The 14836-nt window shown below is 46.7% G+C and overlaps 1 protein-coding gene across 1 annotated transcript in view; it reads left to right on the top strand.

The window, feature by feature from the left end:
* LOC147731750 (digestive cysteine proteinase 1-like) overlaps positions 1 to 14836 on the top strand; it is a 57443-nt gene that overhangs the window by 24186 nt on the left and 18421 nt on the right. The window contains exon 4 of the mRNA XM_086956870.1: positions 14203 to 14375. Coding sequence (XP_086812996.1) covers positions 14203 to 14375 — 173 coding nt within the window. The remainder of the gene's footprint in view (positions 1 to 14202; positions 14376 to 14836) is intronic.

Genomic DNA, 14836 nt, shown 5'->3' with positions numbered 1-14836 from the left:
CTGAAGGAGGTCAAGAGCTTGTATGTTGTCTGGAGGGTTGAGACGTGACTGCAGCAAGTCCACCTTTTGCAGTCTGTCATCAAGTTACAGAAACAAGTGTCACCCTCACCTCCGTGAGCTGCAACCATCCCCATCCCTTAGTGAATAACTGAGGGCTGTCTTGCGCCCTCTCGCTCACCTGGAGAGCCTACAAAGCACTACACTGCTGCTGATGGCATGTCCTATGCTGTTGTGGTATCTAGCCTCTCATGTAACAAGTACTCTGCCGCATCCAGTCTGTTTTGAGCATCTGTACCGGTGAAACCTTCGTCTTCTGAATGGCTGACAGGAACTCACTGGCCATATCCATAAGGTTAGGGGGTACCTGTCCAGAAAGTAAACTTCATTTGCGGGCCTTAATGCTAGGCTCGTTAAGGACGTTCTTGCAGAAGGCATCAGTGTTTTGACTGTCTTGGGGGCTGGGCAAGAAGGGTACAGGTTCTGAGCAGTCGAGAGGCCATATGGAAGATCTGCGTCCTGGCCTCACTGAAGCTGCTATCTTCTACAGAGTGACTATGACCTTGGGAGTACAAAGCTCACTGCGACCAGTTGCATGAGCCGGTCCGAGCCAAACAAAGCTGAGAGCAAAGGCTCCTTGAGTATTGCCTTTGGGACTTCTGCCAGCCTTCGCCTGGCAGGATGAGGGGGTGAGCTTGAGTCCCACATTGCTTTCTTGTGGTCGTGGCATGTTTTTGACTTACCTGGGGACTTTGAGTGGGGGCAGGACTTCATGTTGTGATTTTGTCACAAGGGTAAAGATTGGTTATTCACTTGGAGTGGAACATTTTTCTTTGAATGTGACTTCCAATGCTCTGTAACAAAGCTTCCCTTTCTGATCAGGCTCTGGCCAGGACTCAGTCATTTGATAAGTGTGCCCTGACTGTGGCGGCTGCTATTTAACAGGGTGGCATAGGGGAAGAAAAACACTTGCCGACTCCCACCTCTCGCTCCCCTTTGGCTCCTTGACAGCAGGAAGCACCAAGGCTCCTGACTCCCCTAGCCAATCACAATTGCATTGTTTTGCTTGGTCAGAGTGCTGTGGTTCAGTGCTCAGACAGGGATTGGAGCCTGGGCATGTTTTTCACCCAGACTTATGCGGCCTGGGTGGAGAACATGCAAAGTGCACATGAATGTTTGGCTGGTCCAAGACAAACATTTGTGCACACTTGGAGTGGGCAAAGCACTCCTCTCCTTTGCCCCTGCTTTCTTGGCTACACACCAAGAAACAGAAAAATAAAATGATGTTGAATCTTATTTTAGTATTCCTTTTAACTGCTGCTCAGAGCAGTGGGGTGATGCTCCTCCGCCTTAGCTGTGCCCTAATGCACCTGAAGGCCGACACCTTCGGCACACTTGAGGATCTGACATCTGCTTTCAAGGCTTGAGTTGTCATCTCTGGCGATGACCTAGTCTGTAGTGTACTGCCTGTAAATCTGGCATCAGTGTGCAGCAGAGCACTGCATTCTTTCAACACAGAACTGAGGTCTGCAAAAGGGTGGCACCTTCATTTGGCTCTGTACTGTCCATTCCAGGACTGTACAAAGTCACTAGAACTGTAGGCCATACTGACACTAGAACTGAAACCCAAGGTGTCGGGTAAAGGACCTAGTCAATAGTTTGGGATAGGGCATCCAATTGGTGAGATCCAGAATGACTCCAGGAAAGAAATTTATTTCTTGAGTCCCCTCACTCACCAGGGTTTCTCCACGGTGACATGCTTCATCATAGGGGACATCCCAGTTCTCTACAAACTGGGGCGTGCTGCGACTTGCAAGATTTACGTAGGAGCACTTATGTGGGAGACTATGTGTAGTGGGCTAAAGTGGGTTAAAATGCCTTGCTAGTGGGCCAAAATACTTTATTGCTCCTAGATTGGTATGTATAAAAAAGGGTGACGCAAGGAACAAATTAACTATAAAGAGTTAGAGATTCTATGTATGGATCAATCTGTTTTAGGCTAAGCTCTTCGTCAGGACCACACCGGGACCAGCCCTGTGTATGCCCCTCCTAAATAGCCTAAGAACAGAAATAAAGGTATTAAACAAATGAAATGTACGCTGCAACTAATAACATGCATTTACTATACATACGATCAATACTTTTGTCACATAGTATCTGTGTTGAATAGAAAAATAAAACCTGGTTGTGGGAATAAAGGCCCACCTCTCTCGTAGAGTAGGTGGGTATACATTGTAATTTAATGCGCTTCCAAACTCTAAATTGCTCCTTATTGGTGCATGCAGTAATTCAGTTCAGCGCATGGTTTTAACCTGTGTAGGAAAAACGGCATGCTGGAAAACAGTGCTGCTGGTGACCATGTATATAAATACATACAAAAACACAAACCTCATGATTTTCAAAGGACATACACCCATATAAGTCCATGATACTACTTGTCTAGTATTACATACTTCTAAAGAAGCAAAATTGTGCTTCATGGACCGCAGAGGTCTTGGGATATCGAACTGCACGGTCTTTGAAAAATGAAGGAAGCGGGAAAAATGGGGAGAAATGGCCTTTAGTTTAGGAAACATCCCTGGTTAGATCGGGTCTCTCCTACTGCTAAGGATTGCCTGTGAAAAAAACACTTACTTCAATTGAACACTTCGCAGGCAGTAACCTATTTGTCTCCCCACCGGACCACATCTTGCCGTGTCAGTGGTGGAAGACCGACGCTTCCGCCAAGTCATTCACAAGAATGACTAGACCGCGGGAGCTTAATTTCTAAAATGGCCGCCACTATGGCTTCTGGTGTCGGCCACCTTGGATGAATACGCGGGTGGGCGCCGTCTTATGGTAGAGTTCACAAAACCAGTGGTTTATGGGGGCAAATAGGTGGCCGGGGGTTTCAATTGCCAAATAAAACAGTATGATTAAAGAGAACTTATTAAACTGCAAAATTGTGGAAATTGAAATATATTCTTACTGGAGGATACAAATGTTGGAAAAAATAGTTATTGCCTGATAATCAATCCCACGTTTGTTTGTTAATGGCATGGACATTTACAGGGAATATAGTTCGACCGTTAGAATGTCCATGGTAACTATGTAAGAGTCAATAGGATTTCCGTGATGGTACCTTGATACATAATGTCAGTCATATGGGGACTGCTGTGTCTAGTGGATCCGTTTGCCATATTGGTTAAATTGTTACCATCCTGATACATTCTCTCACTTGACGCTCTATCTGGTTGTCCATACCCGGCCACCAGTACATTTGTTTCACGCGCATCTTCACGATGCCGAGGTGCCCTTCATGGAGTTGGTTCAGCAGCAGTGGGAGCAGTGTCGTTGATGGGACCACCCTATCTCCTCGGTACAAGAAGATCCCCGAATCACTCACAACTCCTCGCGCGATTCATAGTACTTCCTCATAGTCTCTTTAAGATTTATTTTTTTTTTCTGGCCATCCGGAGATCAAAAACTGCTTGACTTCCTTCATTTCGCGGTCTCCTTCATAGGCTTGGGCCCACTCTTGCCTGCTGATATTCTTCTCTGAGTCGGCCATAGCCGCTACCATTTCGTCTGTGCCCAATGGGACCAACGGTGCTTCTTCCATGGCTGAGGCTCTGCTCAAATAGTCTGCCACTTTATTGCGTGTCCCCGGTAAGTACTCAACGTCGTAGGTGTCCAGCAGCTTGAGTGTCATTTTTGCAATGCGCGGCGTCTGTCATGCCCGCTGGAGGTCAGCACCTTGACCAGTGGTTTGTGGTCCGTTTGCAGCGGATGCCCCATAAGAATTGCCTGAATTTGCTCATGGCCCACGTGACCGCAAGCATCTTTCTCAATGACACTATATTTAAGTTTGATGGGTGACAGGGCCCGGGAGGCGAAGCTGAGTTTCCACAGTGTGATTGTCTCTTTTGTGCTAGCACTGCCCCAAACCTCTTTCACTGGCATCTGTAGTCCGGATCGTGTGACCCATCAGATCGTACCCATGTAGGGGTATCGCCTGGCTTATGTTGCTTTTCAGTTCATCAAATTCATTCTGGGCTTCCTCGTCCCACTGGAACGTCGCTTTGTCCCTGATCAGTTGTCGGAGCCTGTGGGTCTTGGTGGCAAAATGTCTGACGAATTTGCTATACTCCGCCATTCCCAAAAATGACCTCACCTCTTTGTTGGATGGGGGCCCTGGTGTCACAAATGGCTCTCACATTTTGTCTCTTGGGTGTGATTCCTTGACTCCCTATCTCATGTCCTAGATAGGTGACTGCTGACATGCCCAGCTTACACTTGCTCCACTCGGCGGTGAGGCCCTTCTCTTGGAGCACTGTCAATACTTTGGTTAGTTACTTTCGGCCTGTGCCCTTATCAGGATGTCGTCAGGTATGTCTTTGAACTGGCGGTGCATTAGCTTTTGGAAGACTGCAGCCACCGATGCCAATCTGAATGGCATGCGGCAAAATTGATAACACCCGAAGGGCGTGATGAAGGAGGTGAGCCTTCTGCTCGCAGGGTGCAAGTCAATTTGACACACGGAGGTGAGGTTGATAGTGGAAAACCATGTCACTCCTCTCGTTTTCGCCAACATTTCCTCTATTCTGGGTAATGGGAACTTTTCAACAATCAGGATTTGTTGAGTTCGCGCAGGTCCACGCATAGACTTACCTTGCAATTTGGTTTCCTGGCAACGACTAAGGGGGTCAACCATTCCAAACTGTCAATAGGTTCAATTATCTCTTGCTCCTCCAGTCTTCGTAGTTCCTGTTGGACAGCATCCTTCACGGCAATGGGAATGTTCCTGACTTTGTGGGACACAGGGCGAGCATCCTCCTTGAGCAGAATCTTGTGCACAAATTTGTGTAGTTTTCCGACCGTGCATCCAAATACTTTGGGGAAGGTTTTTTCCGTTTCTCCGGATCTGGCCACCGACTGTCCTCCGTCAGCAGTATTTGTTCTTTGCCTCCTCGGTCTAATTTTATCCCAAGGTCACCCTGGTTTCCAACCTAGTACGGAGGGTCCTCTTTCCGCTACGTATAGTTTGCATGTAGCTGACCGTCCCCTGAACTCGAATTTCAGTGTGCGGAACGCCACCATAGGGATTGCGTTGCTGGTGTACGATATCGGTCCTATGTCGGGTGGTTGTAACTGCGGGCCGAGGGTGGGCACAAAGTCTTCTTCCATACGGATCTTTGGAAAATGGAGTATGGCGATAGATGTGAACTTTCACTCCTCCGATCAGCATGTTTTGTCTGAGCGTTTGCCTGTTACATCCAGTACCTGTTCTTCGACGCATAAGACCAGGTCATCGTCTTCTAGGTCGTCTTCCGCTAGGTCTTCAGACTGGCGCTGCTCGATGCATTTCACCATAGATTTCTTTCCCTTCCTGCGGCACACCTTCTCATAATGGCCAACCAGCCCGCAGAACGAGCATCTGGCGCGAAAAGCTGGACACCGCTTATCCTGCGCAGTGTGTGCTGTGCTCCCGCACCGGTAACAAGAGAACTTGTTGTCCGTGGATTGTTTTCCCACTGGTCCTGGTTTTCCTGCCCACCTAGAATCGTGCTTCCCTTCTCCTGTGGGTCTCCTTTGCCTGGATGAAGATTGAGCTTCATCTATTTTGTTGACCATTTGTCTCTGGGGTTCTCCTTTTTCGCTGCTTCTGCGCAACGTTTTGAAAGTTCTGCCTTCATGACCATTGCGATCACATCCTTCAGGGACGCCTCACCTTGGGACCACAACTTGTCCTGGACCGACTTGTTTGTGGTGTGCATGACTATCTGGTCCTTGATATATTCATCCTGGAGCTGTCCATAATTACACGTGATGGCTAGCCGTCTCAGCGCCGCTACGTAATCATCTATGGATTCGCCTTATTCCTGCTTCCTTTGTTGAAAGTTGTGCCTGGATACGCACACCGCGGGGCGATGGTGATTGTCCAAATCCTCCAGGGCGTTTTTGAAAACATCGTCCGCAGCTTGTCTTGTCGCTGGTACAATGTTTGCAAATACACTCACACCTTCCGGGCCCATGTTATGCAGCAGTAACCTTTTCTTCCTGGCACTAGGAAATGGTTCTCGGTTTATCTTCCAACGCCTCCACGTAATTTTTGAAGTATTCCCTCCAGTCCTCCCACTTCATCAGGGGTTCTCCTGGTCTGGGTAGGAAAGGAACAGGTGCACTGAGGGCCGTCATTTGGTTGCTCATCTTGGGTACACTTCCTGGTCCTTCGCCTCGGTTTCGAGGGCTGCCTGGCGCACTGAGACTTCCCTCTCGATTTGAGTTGTCCCCTGGGCTTTTAGGGCTGCCGGGTGCACTGGTGGTCCCACCTCGTGAGTTGCTGGGGCGGCTTTCCCTGTCGTCCCCCGTGTCACTACCTCCCTTTTTTGCCAGGGTCTAAGCTGGGTGCAATCCCCGCTCACCTGTTGCCTTGGGAGCTCGGGCTTCTGGTCTTGAGCCTCTTGGTTCTTGGGCTGCAAGTCTCTGCGCTGCTGCCGCGCTTCCTTGTGAATAGCGTGCTTGTCCTCCTGTATGTCCCCCGTTGGTTGTCCTCCCTTCAGCTATATCCAACCGTTCCATGTTGCTGAGGTGGTCGTGTCGCCGTTCTGCTCGCTGAAGAGGACCTGGTGGGGGTATCCCACTCCTCGTCGCCACTGTATGTTACTGAAATGCCCCTCAATAAATACCGGGAGACTGCCAGGTGTAGCAACAGGTTCCTTTATTTAGGTTCAGAAAAAACTATCACAAGAAGCGCCGAGCGTCTATCTGGGAAAAGCTCCGTCGCTTATGCCGCGATATCCTTTGCGCGCTTTCAGTTTCCCCCCCACTGCGCGGGCTGTTCCGTTCTGGCTCCGGCACGCAGCGTCATCACACAGGCGCGTCAGACTAGAACGCGACACTACAATTTCTATGGGGGTATTTGGAAAAACCAAAGATGAATCCTATGCTCCTAAGGTTATAGTGATTGACTCAAAACATATGTTGCTAGAAAAAACAGATATTTTAGTAAGGGAGTACTAACAGAACTCCCCCAGGGGATATCGTCATTTAGGCCCCAAGTGTCAGTATGTAATTTAAACGCCCAGCGTTCTTTCTCGTGTAGATTTCTTTCTAAATTGTCTTTACACTGAATGTGTTCCAGTCCCACCAACCTCATGTCACTGGGGGGTGGGGGGTGTAGTTTCTCAAGGAAATGGTTAGTCATTCTTGTTGCACGTTTACCCCTTATGTTGCTTCAGTGTTCCTCTGTCCTCGTCCTTACTTTTCTGGTTGTCATCCCCACATAGTGGAGATTACACATGCAGGTGATCAGGTATACTACCCATGTTGTGTTGCAGTTCATAAAATTCCACAGTTCCCATGTAGTGTTGCAGTTCACTTTTTTTAGTGGCTGCAGTTAGGTGGCAGACACTGCAGTTACTACATGGGTAGTGACCTTGAGGGAGTGGGTGTAGCCTCCGTAGGGCCCCCTCTTTTTCCAGTGCCTCATATGAAGGGTTTGGGGGTAGGCTAAACATTTTGATCCAAACATAGAATCTCTAACTCACTAGTTTGTTCCTTGTTTCACCCCTTTTTTGACATACCAATCTAGGAGCAACAGTTTTTTGCCCACTAGCAAGGTATTTTTAACCCACTTTAGCCCACTACACTTTCTGCACTACACATGGTCTTCCACATAAGTGCTCCTATGTAAATCTCGTAAGTCTCAGCATACCCTAGTTCGTAGAGAGCTGGGATGGCCCCTATGATGAAGCATGTCACCGTGGGGAAACCCTGGTGAGTGAGGGGATTGGACACATTCTGAATCTCACTGATTGGATGCTCTATCCCTAACCATTGACTAGGTCCTTTACCTGACCCATCAGGTTTCAGTTATAGTACAATAAAGGAGGGCGGACCTAGTTCATAAAGAACCTCTACTTCCTCATTTAGTCCCTATTTGGGCCATACGGAGACCACATGGAAGTATTGCTGGAGAAAATATCCATATCTAGTCTGCATGTAAATATTGTAAAGGTGGTGTATCTAGTGTTCTTAACACATCTTCACCAGTGTTCCAATTTTCAACTAGTGTGCAAAAATCTCTTCATGACATAAGTTTCGTACACCTGTAGAGTAGACAGCAGTGTATGTCGTAGACATATGGCTTAGTACTCTGGAAAGCTAAACAGACCTTTTCTATAAATTATCAAATCTTTCTCATCCATGTCAAACTTGTCTGGAAAGCTGAAATCTGTAAATCAGCAGCAGTCTTGTAAATTGATTCCCTAGTGGTCTCATGTAGCTTAAACATGACTTGAAATGAACAATGTAAGTGCATTGCTGGACTTGGCCCTTTTGACAGGTTTACCCCTGAACTTTTTTCCTTTATCTCTGACATAGTGGTAGTGATTTTAGGTCTCTGCGCACTCTAGCACTGTGGCACCGTGTAAAGTGGGTGCGCTCGGAGTACATGTAATGAGATTGGCTTGCTCTACTATAGGAATGCATGGGGATGTGTCAATGGTAATTCCTGGTATGAGGAGTGCAGGGGCGAGTTTAGTATGTAGAACTTGTGAGGATAAATGCTGCGCAATGGTGTGCACAGATTTATGGTGACTGGTGGAGAAATGCCACTTTTAGAAGTTGGCAATTCTGTGTACTGCCTTCCTGATGTGACTTGGCTTGTGATTGACAGGTGCTGGATGGTGTGGGTGGCTCCAAGAGCCAGGATGAGTCTGCCCAGTGGTGAATAGGGAGATCGGCATGCAGATGGAGGAGTTGCGCCTGGGACCTGAACAGGGCTGTGCCTTCCCTCCAATGCTGGCTCAGCCCCCTGTGGTGTCTAAATACTGAGCCCCACCTGACAAAGGAGCTGAGCAAAACTGTGCTCCAAAGCTCCCCCAAACCAGTTCTGACTGGTATCCCCAAGCCCTGTGCTGTGACACAAAGGGGAAAGGGCATATACAATGGGGCATGTGACCTCCATGTGTGTTGTTCACTTGACTTGAGGGGGGAGCTTGCTGGGGCCCAGGAGGGACTGCCATGGGGGCTGCCTCACTGCTGGAGGGCCCTTTGTGCTGGCTCCTACTCTGCCCCTTCATTTTTCCAGGACCTGTCCTCTCCTGGAGAAGGACTGCTGCATCCTTTTGTGCCCTGTGAGCGTGATGCTTTAATTTGATTTCCCCCACGAGAAAAGGAGCACGAGGGCTCTGGCACTGCAAACTTTCCAGAGGGAATCTCCAATGTAGGAATTGCCCCTGCTGGAGGGGAGAGAGGCGGGAGCCCACCCCGCTTGAGGATTCTTTAAAATAGTGGGTACCCACCCCACATGGCCGCTTTTTTTATATTTTAATAGCGGGAGTCCAACCTGCGTCTTCACTTTGATTTTTAATTAGTGCGAGGGTGCCCACCCCGCTTAATAATTTTAATGAAGAGGGAACCTACCCCTCATTGTGCCAGGAGAACCAAGATCACCGCTGCAGAAAAAGCAGAAGTCAGGCATTCTTGTGCCTGGTGGCAGGCGGGACTTCTGGTTTTGCAGATGTAGTCTTGCCCCTGCAACCTGAGAAGACTCATCAAGAGCCCAGCATGCCTTAAGATATGAGTCCCAGGAGGGGGCCCAGGTGAAGCTATGAGGCGTTCCTGGTGCCTGCCTGCACGAGGCTTCCATGATGGAGTCCCGCAGGCGCCAGCACCAAAGAGGAGTCATGCCGCGAGGTAGAGACCGGTGAGTGAGGGCTGATCTCGGATGGGTGGCCACCATTTGTTTCCCAAGTCCCTGTGGGGGCTTGGGGGGCATCATTTGTTCACACCTCCCCAAGCGCTCCATCCAACGAGGGGCATATCTTAGAGCCTTGGTGGCTCTAACCTGGGGCAAGTGATTTGAAAGGTCCTGTTTGGGCCAGAGGGCATTGCAGGGCCAGGGCTTTTTTCATGCCTCACAGCTGCACCGCACCAGCGCAGGCTGCTGCAACCTTGGCAAATTGCTCCAGATGGCACCATAGTGCCAGGCCACATTTAAATATGCCCAGCAAGTAGTGGGCAGCTGCATCGTTTAGGCCTCAGTTCTTTGGGTGGTATGTCCGATTGAAGTTAGGAGTAAGATGCACTCCTTTGCCCATATCTTCACAGCTGCGCAGCCCTTGGTGCCAGCTGCAACATTTAGGCCTGCACAGTGTGCACCCTTGACTTTCTGCTGCCTTAGCAGCGCACCCTGACTCTTGGGACATGGGGCATTTGAGCCCCCTTTTTAGGTCTTGCTGTATCAATGCATAAGCGTTGATCGGCAATTATAGTAGGCTTCCGAAAAGTGTACCTAAACAGCAGATTCCGTCCAGTTCATGTGATTCAGGTGCGTGCACAAAGCACACCACAAGCCTCTTCATCAGACTTCAAAGGGATCCGCTCCCCCGCCCCTGCTTCAGACTTCAAAGGAATGCGCTCCCAGCCCCCACAATGCCGAGAGCTTGTTTCCTCGTGTTTGTTTCCATCTTGCCTGTGCTCCTTAGTTTTTTCTTTTTACTACCTTCATGCTCACCTACTTGGGGTTATTTTTCCCGCAGTTGTCGGTTCATATATTTTCATTACTTCACTCACATTTCAATCCTTTGATTTGTCTTTTTTTTAAGTTTTGCTGCTTGTTTACCCCTTTCATGTTTTTCTTTTATGATTTGCATTGACGTGTGTGTGTGTGTGTGTGTGTATATATATATATATATATATATATATATATATATATATATATATTCCCCTTGACGCTATCCCCACTTTACCATTCTCTTCTCTATCGTGCTCTTGCCTGTCCACCTCTGTTTCTCCACCACCCCTGCTCCCATAATGTGGCCACTTTTCCTGATCTCCTTTCGCCTAATCTCGGACTGCATTACTTCTCTGCCTCTATCAATTTTCTCCTTGGCTTTTCTACATTTCATGGTCTCAATCTATGTGCCTCTCTAGACTGCCAACCCCCTTGTTCTTTTATGTCACTGCCTGCCTCAGCTTTTCATTGCCGAAACAGTTTGCTCGAGTATCCATTTCCAATCTCATCCAGCTACAGGCTGTACCAGAGTAATGTTTTATTAGAAATCATGCAGCAATTTGCTTAATCCAACTGTGGGGAAATGTGTCACTAGCTCAGCCATTTTAATTTGAGGCTATGTCTTTATCCTAGCCCTATTCAGAACTTTTAACTGGCCTGTCCGGCTTCACGGAGGTCCCCCCCCCCCCCAACCCCCCTGCCCTTTCTTGCATTGGCTTAGGTGAGTTTGGGTATACACGCTACTTAACTATGAAGTGCACATGCTCTCTAGCGGGCCTGCCTGCGCTCTCTACCTACTTCAGAAGGTGAGATGGCCTGTCTCTCACTACATTGGCTGCCTTCTCATTGGACAAACAATACCACTCAGTGCCACATAATTACACTCTAATAAATACAACATATACTCCACTCAGTGCCACATAATTATATGCTTCATATTACACTGCATTCAACACAACATACACTCCAAACAATACCACTCAATGCCACATAATTATACAATACATAATTACACTGCGCAACATACACTCCAAATACCACTCAGTGCTACATAATTACACTGCACTCCATGCAACATGAATATACTGTGTTTATCGCCCTCACTCTATCCACCTCCTATCTATAGCATCACTCAGGGGCACCACAACATCACTATGCGCTGCTACAGCATCATTCGTCGCCACTACAACATCACTCAGCACAACCACAGCATCAATCTGTGCACCCATTCAACTGGTTCAAATATGTTCTCTCAATGTTTCAAACTTTATTACAAATGTCACAGATTTTAATATTTCACTTCTGTTCATTGTATTTTGTGACAAAAAGCCAAGAACATAATCTTCACAAGTTATTTACAAAAGCTATTGCCATTATAAATTACAATAACTTTTAAAGTGTGAATTATAAAAACAAATGTTGTTTGTAATATCAATACATCTAAGTCACGTAAATACAACACATTGCATTACAAATACTATAGGTGTCACATTTGCGAAAGTTGAAACTATTGGCATTGTAAATGACAAAGCTATTAATTTCACTTTTTTCAAAACCAACACATAAAAAATGTCATTTACAATACCAATAGCTCAAACTTTCCTAATGCGAGACCTATTGCATTGCAAATGCTTGTTGGAGATGGCCAGGGGGACTGTTAGGATTCTCGGGTGCCAGGCTCTAATGTGATTAGGTGGTCCTAGGTAATGTCTGTACTATGTTTTATGCACCCTGTGTTAACCTACTAATCAAAAACCACATTTAGAGGTATGTTTTGCATTTTATGGATAATGCTAGTGAGATTATGTTTTACTGTGATTTATGCCCCTAATGTGAGTTATGCTTAGGAGGTTAGGGTCTAAGGTGATTAGACTTATGAGAAGATTGCATAATGTGGTTATCCTGGTGAGGTTGGCGCAGAATGTAATTTGCGCCTGATGTGATACTGTGCATAACATAGTTTAAGTTGCAGGCTGATGCTAAGTACAGTGAGTACCAGTGGTTACAGGTTGTATGTTTATGTTTACTTTTACTAAGTTTGCTTTCTGATGGTTCTGACAGTGGTCCAGTTGGCCCCATCAGGTGTGTATATAATCCATTGTAGATATGACCCAGTGCCAGGTGGCCCCATGTTTACTATTCTAATGTGTTATGAGAATACAAAGGCTATTTTTGATATAACTTTGTGTGGAGTTCCTTTTGTAGTGTGCCTGGGACCTTGCTGTGTGCATGCGCAAATGCTTTACACATTCCTCTGGGGTAAGCCTGACTGCTCGTGCCCTGCTACCAAATGGGTGAGCAGGGGTTCTTTGGCGTGTAACTCCCATTCCCTGACTAGTGTGGTCTCTGCCTGGCTTTGGCGCAAGCCTTTGCCAACAAGAGATCCCATTTCTAACAGATCCCATTTCTAACATGCATTCATTCTTATAATGAACACCATGTGCTGAATAGGAGGTGTTCAGTTTTAAGCCTTTCCTGGGGAGTAGGTTGAAGTAAATGTGCCCCTAGGTGTTTTCCTAACGATGTAAAACCCTCTCGTTTAAAATGTGAGGGAGCTAGTTTGTCATTTATGGCATTTTTTTTTGTAATGGCTGAAATTACAACTGAAGTTCAGCATCTCTTCCACACCGGTTTCCTCTGGCAATTCACTCTTTCCTAAAACAGCTTTTTCATATGACATTTTGACAGACACACGTTATTTTTTTGTGTCCAAACATGTTCGCAGACTGATTTTAGGAGTACAAATCTATTCATTGTACATAGAGTAGCAGGATCATTCACATTAGTAACTGAACAAAATTTCCCCTTCAATTCCCCCTTATCAGTTTAATCTCCTTGCAGAATTGTGCATTGGCTTAAACTATTTTTGTGAGGTAAATATAAGGTAACAATGTAAATGTTTGTCTGTTAAAGGTTGCAGTGGATACATCGTAGATAAACTGTAATGCACCACCCAAGTATTGTAACTCTTGTATGCAAACGAAAGGTGTGTGGGTCCGTCCATCCTCCAACCCCTAGGGTTGGGGGCAGGGTTCACATTTCAGGTGCCTGTAGTAACAAAGAACAGTTTCGACCAGTACACTTTCAGTCTTCTGCACAGGGAAGTGAATGGGCAAAGCCCTGTTTTTCAGAAAAACGGTGTCAGATGTTCCTTACATCACAGAATGCACCTGCTCTACTTTATTAGATCTCTGATCTTGACCGGCAGCTGTTGGAGTAGAAGGTGGAGATATGGGAGTTGATCATGCAATGTTTGTCTCTGGCCCTGGAGCACATATTGACTGACTAGGAGGCAATCTAAACTGTAGCATTTCTGGTAGTGACTGTTGTAATTGCAGTAGAGCAAAATGTAATCTTGAATCCAGTTTTAAATGTGTTGCCCCCTTCAGTTGGGGGGCATCACTTTCGTTCATCAGACTTTCTGCTCTCCCTCATCCCCCCCATCCCCCTCTACCTAGAAAATGCCAATCAGACCAGTGCGTGTGAATGTATTTGCAAAGGTTGGTTTCTGTAGCTGCACATTTGCCCTTGGATTCACATCTAGTGTAATAGAAATGTTAGTGTGTCAATTGAGGCACATTGTAGTTGTATGCAATTACACTATCGCTATGTACCTGCTCCCTTGGTCAGGATGTGAATCTCTGACCAGGCAAATGTTTGAGGTAATATAAACTGATCTTAACATGTTTTTTCACAACCTTTAGGACAAGTTGTGACCTACCAGCATGGATTCGAGGTGCCCTCTGGAGTTGCTTACAAAATCAGTCCTGAAACAACCGAAACTGAGGTCAATGTCCGAAAATGCTTCCAGGTCAATGGCACTGACAAGAACCCAGTCCTGCCTCAATCAGTTTTGCCCAACTTGGAGGGTTTCAAGGTGAGGCTTCCAAAGAGCTCATGAAGAGTTTGAATGCCCTAGAAGAGCAATTAGAGGTGGATTTGTTACTAAATGGTGATCTTTGTTTGAATCTCCCATAACTGTGGTTTATAAAAATGAGGTGACTATCGAATGCTTGCGTTATTTGCTGCTACTCTTAATTATTCCGAGTCCCTTTCCGTTCCATTTTGTTATTCAGAAAGTGACTGGCTGCATTTGAGGATGTGGTTTGAGCAAGAAACCCAACTTGCTGAGCTGGCCTCCAGCCTGACGCTGACTGAGCACCACACGTCAGACCCTTGTGATCTGTTCCCTTTGCCACATCCCTCTGCTCTTACACTTGAGGTGCACTGGTATAACTATGGGGGTATTAATGAACAACCAAACAATCTTGACCACCTTTAGCTCTTGCCACCCTTTAAGTCCCAGATTTGATCTAATTCCCACTAAGCAATGATCAA

This window comes from Lissotriton vulgaris, chromosome 2_1 (genome assembly GCF_964263255.1).
Source record: "Lissotriton vulgaris chromosome 2_1, aLisVul1.2, whole genome shotgun sequence".
In the NCBI taxonomy this organism is placed as follows: domain Eukaryota; kingdom Metazoa; phylum Chordata; class Amphibia; order Caudata; family Salamandridae; genus Lissotriton; species Lissotriton vulgaris.
This window is presented reverse-complemented; position numbering and strand designations above follow the sequence as displayed.